The sequence below is a fragment of the Pleurodeles waltl genome, chromosome 10 (assembly GCF_031143425.1).
Source record: "Pleurodeles waltl isolate 20211129_DDA chromosome 10, aPleWal1.hap1.20221129, whole genome shotgun sequence".
Lineage (NCBI taxonomy): Eukaryota > Metazoa > Chordata > Amphibia > Caudata > Salamandridae > Pleurodeles > Pleurodeles waltl.
Window position 1 is genome coordinate 497,011,886 of NC_090449.1, and position 27,857 is coordinate 497,039,742.

General features: G+C 45.4%; 1 protein-coding gene across 36 annotated transcripts in view; it reads left to right on the forward strand.

Moving 5' to 3' along the window:
* Window positions 1-27,857, forward strand: part of MAP4 (microtubule associated protein 4) — a 1,914,856-nt gene that overhangs the window by 1,673,649 nt on the left and 213,350 nt on the right. For 27 of the 36 annotated variants that reach the window (XM_069210826.1, XM_069210834.1, XM_069210837.1 and 24 more), the window contains one exon: window positions 20,481-20,573. The exons of the other annotated variants lie outside the window; for them this stretch is intronic. In XM_069210826.1, coding sequence (XP_069066927.1) covers window positions 20,481-20,573 — 93 coding nt within the window. The remainder of the gene's footprint in view (window positions 1-20,480; window positions 20,574-27,857) is intronic. 36 annotated transcript variants of the gene reach the window in all.

Genomic DNA, 27,857 nt, shown 5'->3' on the forward strand with positions numbered 1-27,857 from the left:
CCCTGTTAGCAAGGTATGACAGGGCACATTGGGACGAGATGCAAGAATTCTTGCAATACCCACACAAAGAACACCAAAAGCGGGCACAGCAAATTGTGGAAGAAGGTCAGGCCATAACAAATAACCAAATTAGGTCTGCTCTAGATGCAGGTGACACTGCAGCTAGAGGAATTAATAACAGCATCACGATTAGATGACATGCATGGTTGAGGTCCTCAGGTTTTAAACCAGAGATACAATAGGCGGTCCTAAAAACACAACCATAGAAAACTCAGGAAAGACTCTGACACAGCAAAAGCCATGGGAGCCCCTTATAACGTACCATTTTGGGGATCCTTTCGGAAACCACAATTTAGCGGCGGTTTTAAAACCCAAACTTCATAGGCTTCCACTTCCCATCCAAAGCAAGGACAGCAGTATTACTCAAGGGGGTTATTCAGAGGCTCTTACAGAGGACAACATTTCAGAGCCAGAGGTAAATTTGAAGCTTCAAAAGGTGCTTCCACACCCATTAAACAATGACTTCCCAAACATCCCACAATCCCATACGTCGCCTGTGGGAGGAAGACTGCAACAATTCCAGCTTCACTGGCAAAACATCACCACAGAACTATTGGAAATGATGGCATCATGCATAGTAATAGTACCAAATGCATGTCTAAACATGACAGCATTGCAACAGTGTCTCTTGCAACATTGGTATTAGGCACAGGGTCTGCCACAGGATCTAGTGTTGTTAGACCGCCAAACATACAAATCTCTGCAGTGGTGAAATCACAACAACTTAGCAAAGGGGCAGCCTTTTGAAGACCCTATGCCACAGACCATAATCACAACTGATGCGCCAATGACAGGTTGGGGAGCACATCTCAACAATCTAAAGATACAAGGGGAATGGGACTCAATCCAACAAACTTATCACATAAACCACTTGAAATTATTAGCAGTGTTCTTAGCCATCAAGGCATTTCAACCACAGATCATACAAAAAATAGTCTTAATGAGAACAGACAACATGACAACAGTGTATTATCTGAAAAAACAGGGGTGCGTGGGCACACCCATCCCAATTGTCCCCTCTAGCTCAAACAGTATGGAAATGGGCAATTGATAATCACATTCACCTGGTAGCGGAACACATCCCAGGGATACACAACTAGCTAGCGGACCTTCTAAGCAGGACGCAGCAACAAATACACGAATGGGAGATTGACCCACAAGTAATCCAATATTACTTTCAAATATGGGGAACGCCAAACATAGCCCTCTTTTCAACAAGCGAAAACGCAAAATGCCAAAACTTCTCATCCAGGTACCCACACCCTCAGTCCAAGTGCAATGCTCTTTGGATCAACTGGTCAGGGATATTTACTTACGCTTTTCCTCCCTCTCCCGTTAATTCCATTTCTGGTAATCAAAATGCTTCACACTGCCCTCTCCGTGATACTCATAGAATTTGGATACCAACAGCTCCCATTAGAATGTATGCACATTCTAGAATAAGCATGTAAACCAACAACCAGACGGTGCTGCGCAAATAAATGGAAACGTTTTGTATACTACTGTCAACCTAAAAATATTGATCCACTAAAAGCATCAGTTCAGGATTTTGTGTGTTTTTTGCTTTATTTACAAAAAGCTAATTTTGCCTATTCCTCTATTAAAATTCATTTAACAGCAATATCAACCTACCTACAAAACAGACAACATACCTCTCTGTTTAGAGTTGCTGTTATAAAAGCATTTATGGACAGGCTTAAATGCATTATTTCACCTAGAGTTCCACCAGCTCCTGCATGGAATCTTAATATTGTGCTCACAAGACTTATGGGTCGGGTCCCCCATTCGAAACCATGCACTCTTGCGCTATTCAGTTTCTTGGTAGCAATTATTTCCTTCAGATGAGTAAATGTGAATCAGGCATTTACTCTAGAAGAACCTTTCTTCCAGGTACACAAACACAAAGTAGTACTTGGGACAAATCCAAACTTTTACCTAAAGTGGTTTCACCTTTTCACATTAATCAGTCAGTGGAATTGCCAGTCTTCTTTCCACAGCCAGACTCTACTGCTAAAAGAGCTCTCCACACTCTTGATCTCAAAAGAGCTCTAATGTATTATGTAGACAGAACAAAAGACTTTAGGAAAACTAAACAACTTTTTGTTGCTTTTCAACAACCTCATAAAGGTAATCCCATTTCTAAATCAGGATTAGCTAGATGGATTGTAAAATGTATTCTAACGTGCTACCTCAAAGTAAAAAGGCAGCTATTAGTACCTCCAAAAGCACATTCCACTAGAAAAAAGGGTGCCTCCATGCAATGTTCCCTCTAATTATTTACTTTTATGTGCGGCAGTAAAGGTGCTTTGTGCACTACAGTCAAGGCAGTGTGCACTAAAGACAAGCAACAACTTAATATGCAAGCATGTGCAGCGTGCAAGCTACCAAATTCAGTGGCACATCAAGAGTACCATCGGCCTTAATCTAAACCAGACAAAAATTGACCTCCCCTCATCTTTCGCTTGATATTAAAAGAGGCTCATTATAAGGTCAGAGTGAGCTCCTTGCACCCATGAGCACCAGTGACACAATCTTGTGATCTAATCATTCTATGTACCATTCTTATCTCTTTGCAATTGTCATGAATCTCATCTCCTCCTCACACCTTTTCTTATCTCTATCCTCTTCTCTCACTTGTCCTTACCTTGTTTCTCTCTTTTCTAAAATGTTTGTCTCGTCTCCTTGCGCCTCCTTATTTTCCCTACTTTTCTTTCTCCTTTTCCATTCTCCTCTACTTCTCCCTCAACCTGTCTCCCCTCTCTTCCAGTCTACATTCTACCATTTTCTCTTCCCCAAACTCTCTCTGGCATCCTTGGTTGTCATCTTTGTCTACCCATCTCCTTTTTTAGAAAATTTGTTTTATTCAAGTTTTCAATTTGTTACACAACTACAAAACGCCCCCTCTGGATGAAAGCTCATAGGCAGCAACCCTGTGCAAAACCACTTAACTACTATACTAACTAATTTTGTTACCTATGAGATTAACCTGTCAAACTAGTGCGTGGATGTTGTTGCCCTGATAGTCTTCTAAATGTCCCTTTCAATCTTTTGCCTCCCCTCTGGATACCTATCACCTTTTGTTTGTTCTTATTGTCCTACCTTCTTTTTTTCTTTTGATCTAATTTCTGTTTCACAGCCCTTTCTTTTTCTCAGCAATTCTTGCTTATTCACATCTTCCTTTTTGCTATCGCAATCCCATAGTCCATCCTCTCCTCACATGCCCCCTTTTGCCTCTACAGTCAAATCGCTGTTTCCCTCATTCTCTCCTTCAAATCATCTTCCCTCCCCATATTTCTATTATATATGTCCTTCCTATTATTCTGCTTTCCTATCCTGCATCTTTTCTTTCTTTCAAGTCCCCATTCCTATCCTTTCTCCTTTTCCTTACGCTCTCATCTTTATCATCATTCTGTCCTTCCTACATTCTTTGTCCATTTTCCAACGTTGGGACTTTCCTGTCTTTATTCTCTCTACTCCATATCCCATTCTCACGGTACCCTTCTCTGTCCCTCCTATATTTCCTTCCTCAATATCACTCCTCCATAGTTGCCCACTCCTCCTCCCAACCCCTTTCTATCCAGCTCTACTGCATTCCAACCTTCTGTTTTTCTTAATTTCCATTGCCTTTTCACCTTTTCTATCAACTTCCACTGTCCCCTTGTCCTATTTTTTTTCTTCCTCATGGCAAGCTTCTCCACAAACCCAATGAATGAACGTCTGGCCTGTGCACTCGAGGAGAGGAACCCTTGTCACTGATGACCTCCTCCATTCTGAGTAGCTTCTGGCTCTTACACGGCATGGTCCAGAATCTTACAACTCCTGACCCCAGGTTGTCCGCCTCCAACCATTATGGGTAAATGGGGCCTAGGTTGCAAGCCGGATCCCGTTGCCACAATGCATCTGCGGGTGCCCTCAGCCTGTGCCAGGCCCGGAAGGTACCTCTATCAAAGTATATCAAAGTAGCTCTCACTGTGCGCATATGCATGCCGTGCATTTCACCAGATGGTGCAAATCAGCCTTCAAGTCCCATGTGCTGAGTTCCCCCCCCCCCAACCCCCCCCATTCACAGAGCTGTAACTCTATTCAATTCTGCTAAGGTTCCTTCACTGAGTCTTCCAGAGCCCAGTGCTGAGTTCTCCACACTACTGAAATGCTTCTTCCCTGCAATCCAGTCTATAAGTATTTCACACCCCTGCCCCTGTGCTGACATGCCCCTCTCTGACCCTCAGCCTTCCAAACTCTATCTCCATTGCTGGCTCCTGCCCTCTAGTGAGAGCAGACTGATTCTCAGAACTCTGTTTCACATGGATAAGGATTATTGTATTCCTGGCCACTCATTCTCATTTGCACTAACTGAAGCGTACAGCCAAAAGCTATACCTTGAGGAACTGTTACACAAATCATTGGTGCTCAGTCTATCGACCTCGAATAAAAGGCTTACCTTACAACCCAGACCCCAAATTCTCTTTAATCCGGTTCACTATTCCAAGAATAGAGCTCTCCTCATCTTGCCCTCTGCTGGTCTGGTGCTGTCACAAGACACCGAAACCCTTCCCAAGACCACACAAATGTATCCTCTCCCTGCCCCCCTCTATGGTGCTCTTAAGTATGACGGACTCCGAGGAGTGGAAGGAAGATAGTGTATGAGCGGGATGCTGCTGGCTGTGGGAGAAAGTGGTAACCTAGCAGTTTGCAAGCAGCTTTGGTAACAATTCATAGGTCACTGTGCTATATTAGGATTGTAACTTATGAATTGCAAGTAATAAAAGTATCTCTGTGACAAAATCAGTAACTCACTCAGCTATCACAGAAATACAGTTCTGTTTGCATGATGCATTTTCTTTGCAGCAGGAATATTAACCCTCTGCACTACCTCAGATGTCAAAACTGCCTCTGGACAAAACTTCGATCTCTCTCTAGCAGGCCCCTTAATCACCAGGTATCTTAACACTTTTACTGTTGCCTGAAAGCTGTTGAACACACAGCACAACCCTAAAACTAGCCCTGTGCTGTATCCTGAACTCACCTATTTGAAGGAGCTCTGGTATGCGATAATAAATGAAAAGGAGGCTCGGTTTAAAAAAAAAAAAAAAAAAGCATTTGCCAAGTCTTTCAACAAAATAATCAAGTTCAAGGCATTTATTTCACACTGCCTTGGATCGGCCACCTGAAAGGCTCCATTATTGAATTGATGGAAGGAGCAGCCTCTTTGTCTTTGGTGCGTGTCCTGGGCCTCCTACAGTGCAGCCTGCCACACACAAAAGAGCATTTATAACACCTGCCACACATCGAAGAAATGTCTTTTTATTACCCCTTTTGGTCCTGGAAGTGGCCAGGGCGCTCCCAGAGACAGCCTGGGCACAAGGAGAGGCAAGGCTGCATGCACGCAGCCTAAAGGGAACATAGACTCCATGGCATTCTTAGGAAATGTATATCAATGGCACAAATATGGAAGGCAGCCACAAGGTCCACACCACACACATGCACTAAACATTACTGTGTGGATGTGTTATCTAGACAACAAGCCAATGTTGGCCAAGCAGTGCTAAAAAACCTATTTCAAACTACTTCAACTCCTACGGGCTAACCACCGCTTACTTGGGAGATCTGCTTTTTAGTCTATGCACAGCATGTGTATCTGCAGCTACACATGCTATCGAACGGAAAATGTCACTTACCAGTGTAAATCTGTTTGTGGCATGTAGTGCTGAAGATTCACATGCACCCTCCCTCCTCCCCAGGAGCCTGTAGTTGTTGTAGTACTTAATTATGTAAATATGTATTTACATTGCATGGACATCTTCTTTACTTTCTATATCCTTACTTCACCTTACTGCGGGAAAAAAAATCTAACAATGGAGTCGATGCCCATGCGGACTATCACCGAAAGGAGGAGTCACTCAATCCCATGACTCAAAAAAATACTTCTTAGAAGAAAAACAACTTGTAACACTCCGAGCCCAACACTAAATGATGAGATATGCACAGCATGTGAATCTGCAGCACTACATGCCACGAACAGATGTACACTGGTAAGTGACATTTCCCATACTCTCTACTTCACCCTCCTGTGAGTAAACAATCTAACAAAGGGCTTGATGCTCATGCGCAGTATCACCGAGATGAGGAGTCACTCAATCTTGTGAATCGAAAATATTCTTCGAAGAAAAACAACTTGTAACACTCAGAGCCTATCCATGATGGCGGACTTACTCAAAGCATGAGAATCAACTGCACTACATGCCGCGAACAGATGTTGACTGGATAAATAATAATTTCCTTCCAGGACTGGAAGCTCTGGGGAGATGCTGGTAGAACAGGATTTTGTGTTCTTTATTGAAGCCGAGGAGTCCTGTTGCAATCCCAGATACAGATGAAGGCTGTTTCAGAGGAATTGTAGGAAAAGGATTGTCATGTAGTTTTTCCTTGCCCCTGCAATTTCAAGTTGGTCCCATAGGTCTGGCGTGTTAAGTATTTTCGATGATGGTTTGCCCTTGTGCCTGTGGTTTGTAACAATGCACAATAACTTTGGTTCAGTTCAGACATCAAAGCTATTTGAGGGTTGTAAGATGAGCTGTATTTTGCTGATTGAGAAACTGCCATTCTAGGTAGACTATTTTTACAGCTGGGTATTCTTTTCAGAAGTGTGTGAATCTTTGAAAGATCGCTGTTAGAGAAGAATTAATTATTTGTATACCTGGTCCTCCAGCATAGAGTCTTCCATGGATTCATTCATATACTATCTACCTTCTCCTTCAAGAGGCTGATTTCTGTTGTGTTATCCTTGGGTACTTTTTACATTTAAAATGGCACAATGCTGGGCTTTGGACTCATTCACTCATTGGCCTTCAGGAAAATCACCCACATTTTGTAGAATGCGCCTCACTGCCACCTGGCTTGAGCTCCTAGACCCTCCAGGCCTCCCCCCCCATTGTTTCCTACCTCACAGAGTGGGGTCGCTTGTGGGGGGTGATGTCTGGCTTCTACAGCCTTTTGAGTCACCATCTATTATCTTAGACCAGTTGAACATCCTTCACATCAAATGGCAAGCCAGGCTCCAGACAGAATATGAACCAGAGGACTTGGTGAACCTTATGGACTTGCAGGACCACTGTACTAGGGAGGCACAGTTGAAGTTTTGCCACTTTAAGTCCCTGCATGACTGGCACTGAACCCTGACGAAACTGCAGGCGGCAGGCCTGCTATCTCTCGCTAACTGCTGGCTCTGTGATAACAATCCCTGTGACTTGGTTCATATTCTCTACGAAAGTCGCGTGGTCCGATCCGAATGGGAGGCAGTTGGTTCCACTTTGAGTGAGATTCTGCCAGTCACAGTACCTTTGCCCCGTCCTTTTGCACAACCTGTTAAACTCCCCAGGCATCTCGAGACTTGAGGACTGCCTACTCCAAATGGTGTTTGCAACGGTGAAGAACTGGACCCCCTGCCACTGGCGCCCACTTATCTCCCCTTCCCACTTAGAATGGCTCTCGGCTAATTACCAGACAGCCTCATATGAGTGGGTCATCTAAACTATACAGGACAAGTAGGAGACCTTCTTCCTCATTTGGTCACCTTTTCTCCAGGACGGCAGACGCTAGGTACTAGTGGTCCATTGTTGGAGAACTGAGCGATGCCCACTACCCTTGGTCCTGTGGCCTTACCCTGTCCCTTGAGAGTAATCACCCTCCTCCTCTCACTGCCCTCCTCTTTCCCCCTCTCCTTCCTCGGCTCCCCTCTGCCTCCTTCCTTTCTTTTTTCTTCTCTTTATCTCTCCCTCCCCCAAGCCGCCCCTCACACACAATGCCCTGTCTTTCCCTGGTTAGCCCTCTTACTGTGTATCTTCATGAGCGGCATCGCAGCAGCATGAATAAGTCCTGGTGATGTTACCACTGAGCCCTTGTGTGGACTGAACCTGAAAGGCTACCATATGCCTTGTATTACATGATGCACCTGTTCTACAGTGTTTGTATATTGGATGTACCATGCTGTCTACCCCCATACGTCCTACTCCCTGTTTTGTACCAGAGCTTTATTAAAAAAAGATTAGGCAAATGATGTAGAATGCACCTAAAAAGGCAGTTTACTTGGCTTTTATTAAGGTTTCCGGTGTTTTAATCATTCTATGATAGACACCACCATTAGAAAAATAATTTCCGGTAACTTATCAGTTCTTTTATGTTGTGAACTTCACTCCGAGGGAGAGCAGAGTTTCCACAGTGACTGTTTAGACCAGTGTTCATCAATGGTGGCTCCTCAGCTATGGAGCGCACCCCAAACCACCTCCAACCCTCTCCCCCGCCAACATAAGCAGCTGCAAAACTTGAACATTAAAACGATAATAAACAATGTTTATTATTGTTTTATTTTTAAAGGGGTGGGGCCATGGGGGATGATAGGCACCATGGGGAGTGTTGTGCACTCCCCTCAGTATGCATGTGTATTTGGCTGGCCGTCTCATAACGGCCAAACACACACATGCACTGAGCTCTCTCCAACCTGGTACTGTGTTGCCGAGTTGGAGACAGCAGGCCCAGGCTCCCAATCTGCCTGGGAGCTCAAAGCCAGGGCGCTAATGCCAATCCTAGCGCTCATTCATGAGAGCAGTGTTAGGATTTGCCACAGGGCATGCTGGGAGTCTGAGCCTGAGAGCCTGCAATCTAGCGGAGACCCGAGATGCAGCAGTTTGAAGGTAAGGATTTTTTGGGGGTAGGGGGTTTGGTTTTGTTCACCCTCCGGCCCCCCACCCCCCCCAACCCCCCCCCCACCCCAACCCGGCCACTTTGCCCCGCTGTCAGACGCGACTGGTGTTTATATGCAGCAAAGTAGCACAGTTTAATTCTTTTATAACTTAAGTAAATGCATTTTGAGATGTTACCAGAAGGTAATAAGGAGGGTTTTGAAGGGAGGTGAGCCCCAGAGCCTTAATCCCAGACCAGGTGTGCATTACTTGTGAACGCCTGGTTAATGGTTCTCGTTATCTTCGAGTGAGGGATGCCAACGTCTGCTAAAATCTACTACATAGTGTATACCCAATAAACATTTTTACTTTTGGAGAGATAAAAAGTGTGTTATTGTACAACTGAAACCAGTCTTAAAAGTGGCATCGACTTCAAAAATAGTCTGCGTTGAGACAGAAAGTGTTAACAATGCAAACTCATAGTTTTAATTTTACAGCCTTCCTAACATAAGACAGCTAGGCCTTTATTGATGAATGCATTGTGGTACTTCTGTCCTGTGGCCTAAGTAAAACTCTACACATAAATTTTAAGGAAATGTATAAAATGCTGTTGTAGGAAAGTCCCTCTTTTTGGCATGGTTACCCCCACTTTTTGCCTGTTGTCAGGGTGCTTAGACTATTTTCACTGGGTTCCTGCTAACCAGAACCCCAGTGAGTGTGCACTCTCTAAATTTGCTTACCTTGGGATCCTTTACACCCCACAATTGGCACTGGTGTACCTGTGTAAGTCCCTAGTTTATGGTCCTTAGGTACTGAGGGCATTGGTACACCAGAGGTCCCCCATGGGCTGCAGCGTGTATTATGCCACCCATGGGAGACCATGCAAACTGTGTCTTCAGGCTTGCCATTTGCAGCCTGTGTGAAAAGGTGCCTGCACCATTTCACTGCTTGTCACTACACCAGGTCACTGTAAGTCACTCCTATAAGTAGGCCCTTCCAGCCCTAAGAGCAGGGTGCAGTTCCCTGTGTGTGTGGGCACCCCTGCAAGAGCAGAGGTGCCCCTACGAACTCCAGTTCCGATTCCCTGGACTTCGTAAGTGCAGGTAAGCCATTTTAGCTTTGTACTGGCCGTAGGTTAGTACCTATGGTCCAACTAGATAATAGCAACCCCGAACCTAGGCATGTTTGGTGTCAAACATGTCGGAATCATTCCTAATACAGATACCAGTATTGGTGGCATGATTCCATGTACTCTGGGGTCTCCGTAGAGGATCCCCCCCGTATTGCTCCTACAAGTCTTCCAGGGTTTGCGAGCAGCCCACGCTGCTGCAGCCCCTCTGACAGGATTCTGCCCTCCTTCTGCATGACCAGCTCAAGCAGGGGAAGGCAGAACAAAGGATTTCATGTGGGAGAGGGGTGCAACCTCCTCTACCTTGGAAATAGGTGTTACAAGACTGGGGAGGGTATGCTCCCAACACCATCGTCTTGCTTTAAAGGGCACATTTGGTGCCTTCCTTGCATAATCCGGTATGCACCAGTCCAGGGACCCCCAGGCCTTGCTCTGGCACGAAACTGTACAAAGGAAAGGGGAGTGACCACTCCCCTGTCCATCAATACCCTTGGGGTGGTGCGCAGAGCTCCTCCAATTGGCCACTTGATTCTGCCATCTTGAAATCAAAATGAGCAGTGGCCCCTGAGAGTATCTGACTGGTCAGGTTAGGCAGATGACATCAGTGACTCCGTCTGATAGGTGGTCACCTTGCAAAGTGCCAAGCCCCTTTTTGGGCTATTTAGGGACTCCCTTGTGGGTGGGTCCCCAAATTTGGTGTGCAAGACTCCACCAAGACACCTCTGCAATGACCTCTTCTTCTCCTAGCCACCGAAACCGCTGCTAGACTTCACAGGAACCTAACAAGACTGCAACACTGAGACAACCTCTCCTTGCAACATTGTTTCCAAGGCTTCTGCCACAAATTGCAACATTTCCACGGCTGTGCATCCTCTGGGGTCGGCGAGAGTTCAGCTGCACCAAAGAAGCAAGAAGGAATCTCTCTTGGAGTGGAGGAGTCACTCCCCTGCATCTGCTAAGTCAACAATTCAGTGTTAGTAAGGGATAACTGAGAAGTGGCACTGTGATCTCACCCACAGGAGTCAGTTTATCCCCTTAACTAAATATTCCACTATTCCACAGAATTGTGGGGAGAAACAACTCAGTACTAGAAACATTTACACAAAAGCAAAATAATTACACCACAAATATTAAATCATTAAAAAAAAAATATTATATTATTCAATTAATGCAAAATCATTGAATCAAAAAAACAAGACAAATTACTATGTCTATTAGCTATCTGATCATGAGAATTGTTTCCCATATATATTTATAATTAAACCTATAATATTCATAGCATGTACATCATATATTGATTATAGTTGCCAAAATGTATCCATCCACAAGACGTAGCTGAAGTTGCCATCCATTGCAGTTGCCAACACGTGTTTCGCAGAATATCCGCTTCTTCAGGGCAAAATCCATTAAAAAACAAACCAACATACCCGTCTGAACTCATAAAGTAAATGCCTCACATTCCGCAACAAGTCTCATCAACTGTAGTTGATAACTCATAAACGGCCCAGGCTCTTGTTTATCCACTCGAATCTCCCTTGCAATGAAGGAGTCACTCCCCTGCAATGAAGGAGTTACTCCCCTGCATCTGCAGGCACCTAAGGCAGAGCTATCTGGCCCCTGAGATCTGATGTCCTCTGGACCTGCGAAAAGTCTCCAACGCAGATGGTGGTTATGAGTGGTCCTTTGGGTCCTCTCTGCCTTCTTTCCAAATTGGGAGGTGGTGAGTCCTTGCCTCTTCCTCCAAGACAGAATCCCTGTGCACTGCGACTGTTTTCAGCAACCAAGGCTTGTTGACCCCTGCTCCGAGGGATCTTCAGGCTCCAAGTAGCCCCGGCCCCCAGCATTTCTACCTCAGCAAGGACAGTCTCCTCTCTGATGCTCCAGCGACGTGGGACTCCTCTTCAGGTGTGCTGCCTGGGCCTCACTGCAACTTACTGTGCCTGCTGCTAGTGGGTTGCTTGTGGGGGCTCCGACTGCTTCTGCTGGCTTTCCTGTCTTCTTAGGGTCAGGTCGGACTTCCCTCCAAGGGTTGAGTCCCCAGGGCCTTGCTGATCCTCCTCAGCTCTGCAAATCTCCAACATCTCCAGTTGCATTTGCTTGTGTTTGGTGGTGGTCCTCCTGCCCACTGATCCGTTTGCAATCTGGCGACCATCGAGGGACAGCTCCTAGGTGACTTCAGGGACTCCTCTGCCACTTTTGGACTCCGCTGCTGGACTTCATCCACCACCGTCGACCCAAATCTTCACCCACAGAAGGATGGGCATTGCCTCCTGCCACACCTGGACACTCCTGCGTGGACTGGGCTCTGTCCCCTTCTCTTTCAGGTTCTCTTCTTCCCGAATCCACCATTGGGTTTTACCAACCTGGTCCTGCTCTTGCAATATTCCAATTCCAAGTCCCCATGTTAGCCTATGGGACGACCAGGTAACTTATCTCTGCTCTCCTGGTCGGTGTGTGTCTTCTAGATACTTACCTCTTGGAGTTCCATACTCTCCCAGCCCATGGCTAACTACTTCATATCCTCTGGTGGAGGACCCATTTTCGCATTCCACTATTTAAGTTTATGGTTTGTTTCCCCTGCCCCCCCCCACCACCCCCTCCAAATAGGGCCCTTGCTATTTCTGGTGTTTGTATGCTAATTCCTAATACTTGTCTGTGTATATACTTACTTCCAGAAAGGGGAGGGGGGGGGGGTTGCCTGTAGTAATCTAGTTCAGTGTTCCTGTAATAAAGTACCTTTATTTTTGCAGCACTGTGTGGTTCCTTTCAGGTGTGATAGGTTATTGTGTGACTACTGTGATATTGCAAGTGCTTTACACTACTCCTAGATAAGTCATGGCTGCTCACCGCAGCTAGCACTATAGAGCCCAGGCTTCCTAGACACTGTAGCACAAACTAATAAGGTTTGCCTGGTATAAGGTGCCAACATCATAGGTGTCCACTACACACCAGGCCAGCTTTCTACGGCAGTTGAAAAACTTTGGAAAAGAGACAAACACAATGAAGTGGTTTGTTTTAAATTACAAATTAAGCTTCCTCCAGACTCTTTTAAGCCTGCTTGATATCAGAAGGTTTGCACAGAGGTGATGTTCAAAATTTGGTGTTTGTCTCATCCGTGTCTATAAACTGACATATTCTTATTATTACCCGGATTTTTTTTGTAATAAAAAAATGTTGATTTGTTTTTAGGCATATCGGGGATGATTGCTAATATGCATCACTTGGTTTAAGTTAATGATATACAGAAAGAAGTTTTCGGGCATTTGAATAAAGCAAGACTAGTTTGGGTCCTTCTGGTGTTAAACACTATATCTAAGTTTCAGCTGACACTTGTAGCTTCAAGTCAAAATGCAGAGGTAGCCCATGTGTCATGCTAGAATAATGTATTGTTGGTTTTATACTGGAGCAAGAAAACACACCCAGTGCTGCCACTTAACCACACTATTCCATGGATCCTGGCCCATGTCCACTGTACAACGTTTCATGCGATCCTTTTATTTCTTATGCCTTATGAGCAGTTGTGGAGTGGTGAAACATCCTTAATACATATGCGTCGTATTAAAAAAAAGCATTACAGTTTATTGAAATCAGGGCTTTCTACATTCCTGTTTGTGCTTCAGAAATTTTGTGCTGTTAGTGCTAGCTGCGTCTGTATAAACGGCCTAATCAGTATTCTCTCTTGTTTGTTAATATAATTCAAAACGCATGCAACACATTGTAGTCTGATTATTGGTCGAGTGGCTCCAATGTTATGACTAAATACCTCTTCCATGTGCTTTCCTTATAGTTCTATAATACCCACAGTTTAATGTGAGTCTTTTCAAAGAGTCACTTTCGTATGTTGATGAATGTGGTACTTATCCTTGAAGTATGTGTAAAATAAATGCTTTGAGCTATTGATTTTGCCTTTTATAAGTACCATTTTTATAATTCAAATTTTTAAAGGTGTAGGAATTCAGTTCATGGCTCTTGTACGGTGCACAGCTACCTCCGAAGAGCCTAAAAAAGGTCAAACTTATGAACTTGCTAGGCAGGAGTCAAAAAGCAGGGTTTTGAGAGTGTCTGAAGCAAGATTCAGAGGGACTGCACTGCACACTGAGTGACAGTGCATGCCATACTTTGGAAGCCAGATGAGAAATAGATGAGCCCCCTCGTCTTACTTTGTAAATGCGAGAAACTTGGGGCAGTTTCAGATTATCTGAAATATTCTGTGTGTAAGGTTTTAACTATTTTAAAGATCGATTTCAAAATGTTAGGTAAAATAATTTCTGATTATATTATGTAGATCTGTTTGCAACTATACGAATTCTGTTCTGTTGCTTGCCTAAATGCCTTGCGATGCCATTGCATTACCAGTTAGGATTATTTTTTATGAATACTTTTTTTCTATATGTTACATCGTAGAAGTAAGTATCTCTAGGCCCTAGATTCCAAATTATTACAGCAGTCGACTCACGTTATAGAAGTCCCAGAATAGGATCACTCACAGAAGCTACCCATTTACTCCATAAACATGCAAACATTACAGTTGAAGCCATTTTTTAAACCCATGTGCCACAGACCCTCGATGCCAAGCATTTTTTATAATTATTATTTAATTTTTGGCAATGTTCCACCGGGTTTTCGCTGTTGGATCCCATCAAATATAATTTCTCCTTCAAAGTCCTCTAGGTTTAAGTCCGGTGGGACATTTCAGTTGGCCCATATCTGGTACAAACGTACATGCTTTCTGTGTATGGTGCCTCAGTCGGAATGCAGGCGCCTGTGTTGTTTGGACTTTGATGTAAGACCTTCAGAGAAATGAACACTAAGCTGCTCATCGCTTCACACTGTCAGGAAAGAAGTGTTCAAATTTCACTCCTCTTCAAAGGTGAAGCCTTCTTCACAAGGGAGTTATGGCTTTCATGGCCAAGGGAACCATAGAGAGGGTTCCGTACCAGAAGTAGGTGGTTATTCCTGCTACTTTCTGGTACCCAAAAAGGACAAGGGCCTCCGCCCTAGCCTAGACCTTCAATCCCTCAGTCTCTTTCACAAGAAGGATGAGTTCAAGATGCTCACCCTGGCTCAAGTTCTATCTGCCCTGGACCCCAGAGACTGGATGGTAGCGTTGGACTTGTAGGATGCTTATTTCCATATTCCCATCCTGCCTGCCCACAGATGTTACTTGCGATTCACGGTAGGCCATGAGCACTTTCAACTCACTGTGCTCCCCTTTGGCCATACCTGCGCCCCTCGGGTGATCATCAAGGTGATTGCGGTGGTCGCAGCTCATCTGAGCAGAAAAGGGTTTTCGGTCTTTCCCTATCTTGATGACTGTCTGTTGAAGGAGAGCCCGCCCCAGGCTGTTGTTTCCCACCTCCAGATTACGTGGACCTCCTGCATTCGCTGAGGTTCAGTATAAACATGCTGAAGTCACACCTGATCTCTCACAGACAATCCCTTTCATCGGAGCTGTTCTGAACACAGTGCAGTTTCTGGCTTATCCACCCAAGCAGCGAGTCAAGGATATTCATGCTTGGAAACCGATGTTTCAGCCTCTATTCTGGATTTCGGTGAGAATGACTCTGAGGCTACTGGGCCTCATGGCCTCCTGCATCCTGCTGGTGACATGTCAGATGGCCTATGCCGGCTCTGCAGTGGGACCTGAAGTTCCAGTGGGCACAGCATCAGAGCAATCTCTCTGCCAAGGTCCAGATCATGGAGGGAACTTCATAAGATCTGCAGTGGTGGTTGATGAACCGCAATTGCGTCAGATGCAGATCCCTTCCTCAACTAGATCTGACAATAGTGACAGATGCATCACTCCTGGGATGGGGCGGCCATCTGGGAGAGGTGGAGATGAGAGGCATCTGGTCTCCTCTCTGAACGCCAGAGCAGGCAAACTCAGCGGAAAGTGCATAGCCGATCACGAATGGCGTCTCCATCGAGTTGTGGCGCAGGGTCTCTTTCAGCAGTGCGGGAGACTGTCAACAGTCTTGCATGTTGGAGTTTCCAAGGTGGTAATTCTCGATGATGCTTTTCGTCTTGAGTGGAACCCAGGCCTCGGGTATGCTCTTCCGCCCATACCACTTTTGCCCAGAGTTCTCAAGAAGATCAAGAACAGCCGGGCCCAAGTAATCCTTGTGGCTCCAGACTGGGCACAGAGAGTCTGGTATTCCAAGCTGCTGAGCATGTTCATTGACCCTCTGATCAGACTGCCCCTTCGGGAGGATCTTCTGTTGCAGCAGCAGGGGAGGGTTTTGCACCCAAACCTGTCTACTATCTGCCTTCTTGCATGGACTTTGAGCGATGACAGTTGATAGGTTTTGACCTTCAACCCGAAGTCTGTAACATTACCTTGTCTGCCAGGTGTCCTCCACCAAAACGGTATATGCCTGCCGTTGGAAGAAATGTGTAGCATAGTGCACAAACAAGTCTATAGATACTCCCCCTCCTACCCCTATCTCTGAGGACCGGTTGTTTGTCCTTAATTTGACCCAGCAGGACACTGCTATTGGCACTCTCAAAGGTTATTTGTCTTCTATTTCTGCGTTTTTTATATTGCCTGATCAACCTTCTTTGTTGAAGTCTCCTATTGTTAATAGGTTCCTCAAAGTTCTGGCATGTTTCCTCCATCCCCACTCATTATGCCCCAGTGGCATTTAAATTTCACTTTGACATTTTTGATGTGCCCTCCTTCCGAGCCTCTCCACAGTTTTCCTCTCAGGGTAGATGATCAACTCTTTGTCGGTTACGTGGATGTGAAGAAGGGTCGTTTAGTGCAGAAGCATACCATCTCCAGATGGGTCATACTCTGCTTTAAAATCTGCTATGCACTGGCCAAAAAGCAACCACCTGAAGGTTTGCGTGCAAGTTCTACTTGGGCTACAGCCACGACCATTGTGTTAGCCCTCCAGATTTCCAGTCGTTCACATATGTCAGGCGGCAACATGGGCTTCTCTGCGCATGTTTTTCCAACACTACTGCCTGGACAGTCAGGTCTGCAGGGATGGGTACTTTGTGATCTTAGTTTGCAGACCCACCTCCAGGGATGGTATTGCTTTAGTATCTATTCAGAGGTAAGGAATCTGCAACTAGAAGTCTCTATCAAATGAACAAGTTAATTATCTTCGGTACGTCTTATCAGGTAGAGACAATATCTAGTTGCAGATTCCTTACAGACCCCCCCCCCCAGTCTCCCCGCTCTGTTGATTTCAAGGGTCAGGGGCTCCCCTTTTAGGGCCTTAGTTTCGAAGCACCAGTACTCAGTGTTGTTCATGGCTCCATGCTTCCGGAGTGTATATTCGTGAAAAAAAGTGACGTCAACGTGCCTGGGTGGCGCCTATAAAGGACCTGCGATATCCTATCTGGCTCAGATGAATCCAACAATGGATGCAGAGCCGATCTACGCCACGTAATGCCCTGCAGGGGTACTACTCAAGAAGAATCTCTGAATACAGCCTGATGCCTGGGGGAAATTCAAAACTAAGGAAACTGCAACTAGATATTGTCTCTACCAGATGAGGCGTTACCGAAGGTAAGTAACTTGTTCTTCATGCCTTATGTAAATATTAGGGCTCATTTGAAATCAGTATAACGTGTGTGTGTGTGTGTGTATATATATATATATATATATATAGATATATACACACACCCACATATAATATATAAATCTTTGTCTGTGGAGAGCCATCTACACCTTTTGCAGCAGGACAGCAGATTGTGATTTCACATATTCACTTAAATGAGCAGTAGCTTGTCCCTTGTTTTTTTTATTTTGATGACCACACCCACTTAAGAATATAATCACTGCTTTTGGGAAAAAAAGACAAAATGGAGTCGCACTTGTATCTCAGGACCAAACATTGACATAGACACAGCCTAAGTCTAAATCACTCAAAAATTTGCTTTAATTGAGAGTAAATGTACATTGACCACAAACACATCAAACAAATGAACATTGCAGGTACAAAAGAGCACAAATCAAAGGAACATAAGCCTGCTGGAAGAAGATACCTCTAACATCACTATCTGAATACTGGATCATTACCTCATATTGCATGCTTGCACAATCCATTAAAGTGTACTGTAGGTGTTAGCATTGACACCCGCATGCGCAACACCGTGAATGGACAAAGCGAGCACATGGAATATTGCACAGCAGATGGCATCAGAGAATAACTCTTGCACATACTGCTCTACTTGGCAAGCACACTTATTCAGCATCTGGAGATGGAGAAGGGTGCACTGGAAAATAAAGTTCATGCTAAGGACAACATTGCATGACCCCTCCCACTGGGGAATATATACTGAAATTTACATTCAGTTATGACTTTGACTATCTATCAGGTTCCACATAACCCTCACAAAGAAAGTGCCTCCTGCATGATCAGAGCGAGAACTCTCCAATACATTCTACAATATTATGGCAGAAGGATCCTATAGAGTCACAAAAGAAAAAAAGCTTCTCACAGATATCCATCTACAAGATTTATGGCAAGTCACTGAGTTTCCTCGCTAATCACTGGAATTCCTTATGGCCTCCCAAGCACACAACAGCAGATGTGACAATCATAGAGAGACCCATTTGACGTTGGTAGCTTTCCCAACAAGAAAGCCCCACAGTCACCCCTCCATCTCCTTCAGATGAGGTGGTCACACTAGCTTCAAAATCTAGTCTGCATCTAATGCTAACCTGTACTTGATTTCATACTCAAAACACTTCCTTGTTTAATGGCAGAATGCAGCAGCCTTGGATGCCAGTAATGTCTCTGCTGAAATGTTAAGATCAAGATTTTGGAAAGTCTCTTACTCAGTGAGCTCTCCTGCACTGCCAAACACTTCAGAGTGCCTGTACACCCATATTCTACCCTCTAATTACTCTGTAACCTCCACAGGCTCATGTGCATACGTGTTGTGAATGTGTCTGAGGAAGTACAAATGTACTTACATATAGGCATGATACATCATTGAATGTGCCACTGAGTTACACATTCTAAAATCTGTGTGCCTCTTTCAGGGTATATGTATGAGCCATTTGAAGCAAATGACACTTGGACCTGAATCAGTTCTCACATTTCACATCATTGCTTTCAACAAAGAGCAATGTATCTTAGATGACCACAGGTAACCACTGTCAAGGTCAACATAATGACTGCTAAGGCTTGGAGCAATGAGGCAACAGCTGGTGCGTTTGATTTGACGTAGCTGGCACACTCAGGAGGAAGTCATCTACTCAGCTTGAAAATCGAAGCATGCACAGGCTTTTATAGAAGAACAGGGAGTCATAAATACCTGCATGGTCTGCTGGCTACCTAACATACTGCCAAGGGCGAAAAGTGTAGGTTGAGGGAGTTCACATTGATGATAGATTTTCAGGATGTACAGAAAATATAAATGTACTTATAATTAATGTATATTAAACTATTTATATATGGTATTCTCTGGTAATACTCAATATATAGCCTTCCTGGACATACATTGCTGGACACCTCTGTAAACAGAACACATACACACCAGCTGTCTCATTTGTCTTAAGACCATTCTGCCTTCCCAACTGCCTTATGACTGTAAAATTAATCCACAGTGTATCAGTAATAAAGTAATTGAGGAAGTTAAGGGTGAAGGGCATGTAAGAGTTGTTGAGAGGGGAGGTAGGATAAACCATCTGTTCATGCTTGCCGTGTGCTCCTGAGATTTCTTTATTATAGCCTGCTATAAAAAGCAAAGAACTTAACAAAATATGAAGAATGGAACATTGTAGGAAGCTGATAACTTAGGAGGAGCCAAGAAACTTCATTGGGCAGCTTTGTTTTAATTTGTACTTGGTTTCAGGTCTGGTTTTGTCCGACTCTCTGACTTCGTACAAGTAAGAGCTAACCCTTCTGCTGTCAAAGAACAGTCAGTCATTAGCTGACATATTATCCTACTATGGCAGAGAGTTTGAGAAAATATTAATAGGAGTAGCATGTCAGGACTGTCCTATCATGGGCTAGCAAACTTGATGAATATTGTTCCGACTGGTAGTCAGAGGACATGGCTAGATGAGTGTTGGTTGAGCAACCATAAGACTCCATACCTTTAGTCATGCAACCTGTGCTGTGTTACTGTTTCATCAGGAAATGTGTGCTATACTGGTAAAATTATGTTATAAAGATAGATTACAGGTCTTTAAGTGCTTACGCACATTTTATCACAGAATCCTAGAAACGATGTGTAAAATAAAACCATGGATTATGTTCTGCACCATAGCAGGGCAGTGGTACAGCATCTAAATTAATGTAGTTGTTGCTTGAAGCTTCATTGTACAACTATCCCATAGAGCTACATACCACTATCATGTTGGGAGCAACATACTAGGATGAACGTTTGTCATTTTGTGATCCATCTGCACTAATACCGTTGTCTTCATTCCCATGTGTGCTTATTTGTGCCTTGTCCACCTCTCTGTTTCCACCTTTGCTCCTGATTTATATCTCTCACACCTCAATCCAAGCTTGTATATCACTTTAACCTTTTCCTTTCTATTTCCTCACATATTAAAAGCAGTCTTTCTCTCTCAGCTTGCCATGTGTGCTCATTTTAACCGTGCTTCCCCTTCTTTGTGTCGTTTTCTCTATTCTGTGACTCTCCAGGTTCAGATAGTCTCCAAAAAAGTCAACTACAGCCACGTACAGTCCAAGTGTGGCTCCAAGGACAATATAAAGCATGTCCCTGGTGGCGGGAATGTAAGTATTGACTCTGGACCACTGACTTTCCACTAACCTGCTGCCTGTCACTTGCTTCCTGTATGTGCTCGGACTGGTTGTCCATGCTATGTAAATTAAGATGTAAATAGTTGATTGGTAACTGGAGGTGTAGACTGGGCACCTTTCTCGCTTACTGTAGCTCGCACATCTAATTTGGAAATGCTACCATGAAAATAATGCAGCACTTGCGGTTTATACAACTGTTCCCAAATCTTGTGGCTGTTTTTTCCTGTGGTATGTGTGTTGCATCTATCAAATTTGTAATGGCAGATTATTTTATTTTTTTCATTGTGGGTGACATTTCAGCTTGTTTGAAGGCTCACGCACAGTAATGTATAGTCATTTTGTGACTCACACCTTCTGGTATAGTACAATTAATATTAGAGATACTAGGGATGTTTCAGAACAGTTAAAATTCCAGGTCACTCAAATCACTTTTTGTCCCAATACATTACACCATAGTCCATAAGTGGTATCATATGCTCTAACCCTTACGCTTGCTTTTGATTGACAAGATATCAGGGTTTGAACATACAGGAAGCCCCATGCCTAGCACTCAAACTCAAATTATGGAACCCCCATGCAGAGCAAACAAACTCAAGTTTTATTCCGCTTGTTCTTTTAGTTTCCTTTTTATGGGCGAGCACAAAGTGCTCTGTCCATTCTGTACTCTCTCTTTGGGCTTCAAACCACGCCCATGCCACGTCAGTCACTTACATTGGTTCGTGGGCTTGCCTTTTAAAATCTGCTTGCTTTTATTTGTGAAAGGCATGCATACGTCTTGCCTTTTCCGGTGTTTAACCCACCTACACAGCACCAGTAAAGTACCAAACACATACGAGGCTCGATGTTTTCAGCCTGGAGTCCGGACTACTTTATCTGTTTATTTTCCATGCAGCGCAATCGCGCTGCATTTTACATAGCGCGATTGCACTGTGTTTTTGTTTTGTGCTTTACAATGCTAATAGCGCTAACTCGAGCAATTGCAAGACCCGTTGCATTGAAAATGCTTGTTAAAAATATGCTTTGCTATCTTACCATAATCAAAATACATTCAGATTATAGGATCTGCAAGAAAGTGAAGTCATAACCACACAAATGACCACTGAAATGGGGTACTCATTGTGATTGCTGGAAATGTGATGCGTGCCATTTTTGTAAATAGAAATTGGTGGCTTCAGCAAGTGTGCCCACTGAGTATTAAGTTGCCCGTAAAGAAGAGGAGCAGGGTTATTACTTCTCCTCTTGGCACCACAACTTCCCTCTGAGTCATTTGTCTTGGCGTGCAGATCAAAGTTTAGACCCAATGTAGGTCTTTTAACAAATCCCAGTGTTGCAGTCATTAGGTGTTCTAGTGATGTCTCATTTTTTAAGTAACTTAACAGGTTTCTTCCTCTGCCTTATATTATGTCTTAGTGGAAAAGCAAGTAGGTCTTGGCCCACTGAGCAGCTCCACCCTTTTTTTTTTTTTTTTTAACAACTGTTTAATTGAATTTTCAATATCAACAGTGAATGAATACAAATAAAAGACTCATATGAAAGTATATCTGATAGAGACTGCTAGTTGAAGGGTGAAGGCCCCCTCGGGTTTGAAATCGCCGGCTTCGGCCACCCCTCCTGATCCAATTGCGGATCCGTCCCGACGCCGGTCGTGCCACAGCAACCTTCCCGGGCGTCGGGTCAGATGTTGACGCTCCCGACATCAGTTGGGCCCACAATCGATGTCGATCCCATCCTCATACCCGACGGCCCAGAGCCAGAACGACTGCCGATTCCATTCTCTGTGGGCTCTCCTGGGTCCAGGGTTAATCCATACCCTTATGCTTGTGGGTATGAATACGGGGAGGCTATAGAGGGGACGCTGGACCCTTTAGAATACCAGCTTGACCCCCAAATGGACTGGGTGCAGGATTTGAGTGATGCCAGTGGTCTAGACACCTCCCCTGACACTGGTATGCTCTCTCCTTCTACCGTGGCTACGGAGGAGGGTGCCTCTTATTCCATGGTGGTGAGAAGGGCAGCTGAGGTCCTGGACCTCGAGCTACCTTCTGTGGAGGTTAGGCCTAATATCCTAACCGATGTGCTTCAGCCGGGGTCTTTCTCTTCCGAGCCCCTTCTTCCTTTTAATGAGGCACTGACAGACGTCTTTTTGGGTACTTGGTCCAGACCCAGCACAGGGGCTCCTGTGAATAGGACGATTGCCCGCCGCCATCAGCCTGCGCCGTCAGACCCAAAATTCCTTATTCAACACCCCATGCCTGAGAGCCTTGTCATCCAAGCTTCTTCTTCACCTGGTGCATTCCCTGCCGCACCCCCAGATTGGGAATCAAAAAGAATGGACAATTTGGGGAAGAAGTTGTTTACTTCCAACAGTCTAGCGCTGCGGTCCGTGAACACTGCATGCCTTTTGTGCCGCTATTACCCTGCTCTCTGGGATACAGTCGCGCAAGTGCTGTTTGGAGCTCTGTAGGAGGCCCGGACTATCCTTTCCCAAGGCGTAACAGACGGGGGGCATGCAGCGAAGTTCATGACTCATTGTGGCCTGGATACAACTGACTCTCTGGGCAGATCGGTCGCATCGACAGTGGCATTGAGACGCTACCCCTGGCTGAGAACATCTGTTTTTTCCGGGGATGTCCAGCAATCCTTGATGGACATGCCCTCTGTGGCACATGTCTCTTCGGAGACAAGGCGGACTCGGCGCTCGAGCACTTTAAGGATTCCCAAGCCACGGCCCGCTCCCTTGGCCTTGCGCCTGCTTGTAGACCCCAGCAGTTTGCCTTTAGCCCCTTCCGTGGCTTTGGAAGGGGCACCCAACTGCATCCTTTACCCCGGCCATCGACCCGCGCATGCTGTACAACCCCTGCGCAGACGCAGGATCCCACGCCCACAGGAATCAGGGAGCCAGCAGGTTGTCCAGTCCACCCCCACCCCCTCCTCAGCCTCCAAACCTTCCAAGTCTGCGGGTACACCAGGAACCTGTTGGTGGCAGGATACACCATCACCTGCCCCAATGGCAATCCATTACCTCGGACAGGTGAGTCCTCCAGATTGTCCAAAGGGGCTATTCCCTCCCCTTCTAGACAACTCCTACAGCCATGCCACCTTCATTCAATCGAATATCGGAGGATCATATGGCGCTTCTCCGCTAGGAAGTCCAAGCCCTTTTGGCCAAAGGAGCTATAGAGAGGGTTCCGTTGCCAGAAGTAGGTCGTGGTTGCTATTCCCACTACTTTCTGGTGCTGAAAAAGGACAAAGGTCTTCGTCCTATATTAGATATTCGGTCCCTCAACCTCTTCCTCAAAAAGGAGAAGTTCAAAATGTTGACATTGGGTCAGGTTCTATCTGCCCTGGATCCCGGTGACTGGATGGTAGCGTTGGGCTTGCAAGACTAATACTTGCATTTTCCTGTATTGCCGGCCCACAGACGTTACCTACAATTTGTGGTAGGTCACGAGCACTTTGTTTACCATGCTCCCTTTTGGCCTTACCAGTGTCCCTCGGGTGTTCACGAAAGTGATGGCAGCTCATCTACACAGGTTAGGGGTTCCAGTCTTCCCCTATCTCGACGATTTCCTGTTGAAGGCGAACTTGCCCCAGACAGTCGTCTACCCCCTCCAGACTACAGCAAACCTTTTGCTTTTGCTGGGGTTCACTATCAACGTGTCGAAGTCACACCTTATTTCTTCTCAGACACTCCCTTTCTTCGGAGCTGTTCTGGATACAGTGCAGTTCCGGGCATATCCTCCTGAAAAGCTAGTCCTGGATATTCGGGCTGTGATACCAATGTTTCAGCCTCTGACCTGGATTTTGGTGAGAATGACGGAGGCCGCTGGGCCTCATGGCATCCTGCATCCTGCTGGTTCAAAATGCCAGATGGCATATGCGGGCTCTGCAGTGGGTGCAGCATCAGGGGAATCTCTCCAACAAGGTCCAGATCTCGAAAGGAACTGCGAGACATGCATTGGTGGTTACAAAATCAGGATTGGGTCAAGAGCCGATTCCTCTCCTTTCCCCAACCAGATCTCACAGTCCTGACAGATGCGTCACTCCAGGGATGGGGCGGCCACATGGGAGAGGCGGAGATCAGAGGCCTCTGGTTTCCGGTGGAAATCGGGCTCCATATCAATCATCTGGAGCTCCGAGCGATTCAACTAGCATTGAAAGCATTCCTTCCCTTTCTCAAGGGGAAAGCAGTGCATGTGTTCACAGACAACAACACCGCCATGTGGTATTGCAACAAACAAGGCGGAGTGGGGTCGTGGACCCTTTGTCAAGAGGCTCTAAGCCTCTGGACTTGGCTGGAATATCTGGGAATTTCCCTGGTGGTTCAACACCTGGCGGGGTCTTTAAATGCCAGAGCAGGCAAACTCAGCCGACAATGCGTGGTCAACCACGAATTAAATCTCCATCCGGGAGTGGTGGGAGGTCTTTTCCTTCTGTTGGCAGAACCTTGGTTAGACTTGTTCGCCTCCGGAGAGAACGTGCAATGTCAGCTGTATTGCACGTTGGAGTTTCCAAGGCTGCACTCACTCGGTGATGCCTTTCGTCACGAGTGGAATTCAGGCCTCTTGTACACCTTTCCGCCCTTACCACTTCTGCCCAGAGTTCTGAAGAAGATCAGGCATACCGGGCCCAAGTTATACTGGTGGCTCCGGACTGGGCACGAAGATTCTGGTATCCCGAGCAGTTGAGCATGGCCATAGCTCCTCCGATCAGGCTGCCTCTTCGAGAGGATCTTCTGTCGCAACAGCAGGGGAGGGTCCTCCATCCGAACCTGTCCACCCTCCGCCTCCTTGCGTGGAGATTGAGCGGCGACAGATGACGTCTTTTGACCTGCCACCTGAAGTCTGTAATGTGATCTTGGCAGCCAGGTGTCCCTCAACGAAAACCGTATATGCCTGTTGTGTGAAGAAATTTGTGGCATGGGGCATCGACAAATCTGTCGATCTTCTATCTGCTCCTCTTTCTCAAGTCTTCCTCTTTATTCTTTCCCTTGCCAGCAGGGTTCTACCCTGGGCACTCTTAAGGGATATCTTCCTGCTATCTCTGCTTTCTTGAGGTTACCAGATCAGCCTTCCTTATTTAAATCTCCTATAGTTGGGAGGTTTCTTTAATGCCTCACACATCTCTTTCCTCCTATCCCATTCATCATGCCCCAATGGGATCTAAATCTGGTATTAACATACCTTATGTGTGCCCCGTTTGAGCTGCTTCGCAACTGCCCTTTACGACTCTTAACCATCAAGACTGTCTTTTTAGTTGCCAGTACGTAAGTGAGGTCCAGGCTCTGTCATCTAAGCCACCTTTTCTTGGCCATACATCCTGACAAAGTGGTACTTCGCACAAGGGCTTCTTTCCTACCTAAAGTAGTGACACCCTTCCATGTCTGACAGTCCATCACCTTGCCTACTTTTTATGCACCCCCACATCCCTCTCATGAAGAGGAGAGACTACACCATCTGGACCCAAAAAGACTGTTGGTGTTCTACCTTGATTGTACCAAATACTTTTGGGTGGACGATCAACTCTTTGTGCGATATTTGGGTGCAAAGAAGTGCAAAGAAGGGGAGGGTGATGCAGAAGGGGACCATTTCACAATGGGAACTCTTATGCATCAAAATGTGCTATGCTCTAGCTAAAGTGACCTACTGAAGGTTTGCATGCTCACTCTCTCGGAGCTACTGCTGCTACCACAGCGCTAGCATGAGGTGTTCCAGTCCTGGACATCTGTCAGGCAGCGCTGTGGGCATCTCTGCACACTTTTACCAAACACTACTGTCTGGACTGTCATGTCCGAGGGGACGGCTACTTTGGCCGTTCGGTCCTGCAGGACTGGTTGGTGTGATCTTGGTTTGCAGCCCACCACTGGGGATGGTATTTTTCAGGTATCTGTTCAAAGGTGAGGAATCTGCAACTAGAAGTCTCTATCAGATGTTGAAGTTACTTACCTTTGGTAACGATATATCTGGTAGAGACATATTCTAGTTTCTGATTCTTTACTGCCCCGCCCATCCTCCCCACACTGCAAACTGATTTCTAGGGACAGGAACGTCCCCTTAAGGGCCCTAGTTTTGGCACACCACTCTGTGTTCTTCATGGCTCCGCGCTACTGGTGTGGAAAGTCGTGAAAAGAAACTGACGTCAACGCGCCGGGGTGGTGTCTATAGACAACCGCAACGTCATCACACCGAACACGATGCCAACGACACCTGCGGAGTCGACCAACGCCACCTGACGGCACGCAGAGGTACTGCTCGAAGAAAAATCTCCAGATCCAGTCTGACACCTGGGGAAATTCAAAGGTAAGGAATCTGCAACTAGAATATGTCTCTACCAGATATATAGTTACCGAAGGTAAGTAACTTGTACATCAACAGTGAATGAATACAAAGAAAAGACTCATATGAAAGTAGCCCATAAAATGTTCACACAATCGTAAAAGTCGTTCTTAGCTTATGAAAACCTCAACGTCCTATAAACTTTAGGTTTTTCCCTTCCCCCTTCCTAGTGGAACTTCTGAGTTTGTTCGTTCTTCAAAATTTGCGTACTCTGTTTTCAGGACCCAGGTACTTTCTGGGGGCAGAATGTAACCTCACCTCCCTGTAACCTTGGAGCGGTAGCCACTTATCAGATCTTAATGGCAAGCCACTGCAAGATAGGGGGAAGGAGTAAGAAATGGGATGCTGGGTAGTAGATTCTGTTAACCTGGGATATTGTCACTTTGAAGGTCCAATCCTCAAGCAGCCTTACTCATTGTGAAATATGTAATAAGATTTGGTTTCTGCCTGAAGCCTTGAAGTAATGCTGCTCAAGGAAGCAAAAGGACTTTTGGTAACTGACTTCTGTGCCTTGGGAGAAGGAAGTTTGGATTGGGGCGTGATTGAGCTGAGGCCCTGTAACAATATTCCAAAGTCATTAACAGTTCCTTTCTTTAACCTGACCTTCTGGCTCTCGTTCCTGGTGCCTGATCTCTTCCCTCCAATTTAACAACCTGAACCATTGTTCAAACAAGCACATACTCATACATTAACATGCCTGAAATTGATCTCCTTTAACTCAGAGAATGATAGAGCACACATTCTTAATATGCCAATAAGTTCCTGAAGATGCCTTGGTTTTCCTATAAACACTATGGTACCTTGGATATGTTATGAGATTTGTTCTTTCCCCAACAAGAAACCACAAATTCAAGAATTCCATTGCTTGCTCCAACCTTGTTTAGGAAGCCTTAATTCAAAAGTTCTCTCTTTACCATGGTTG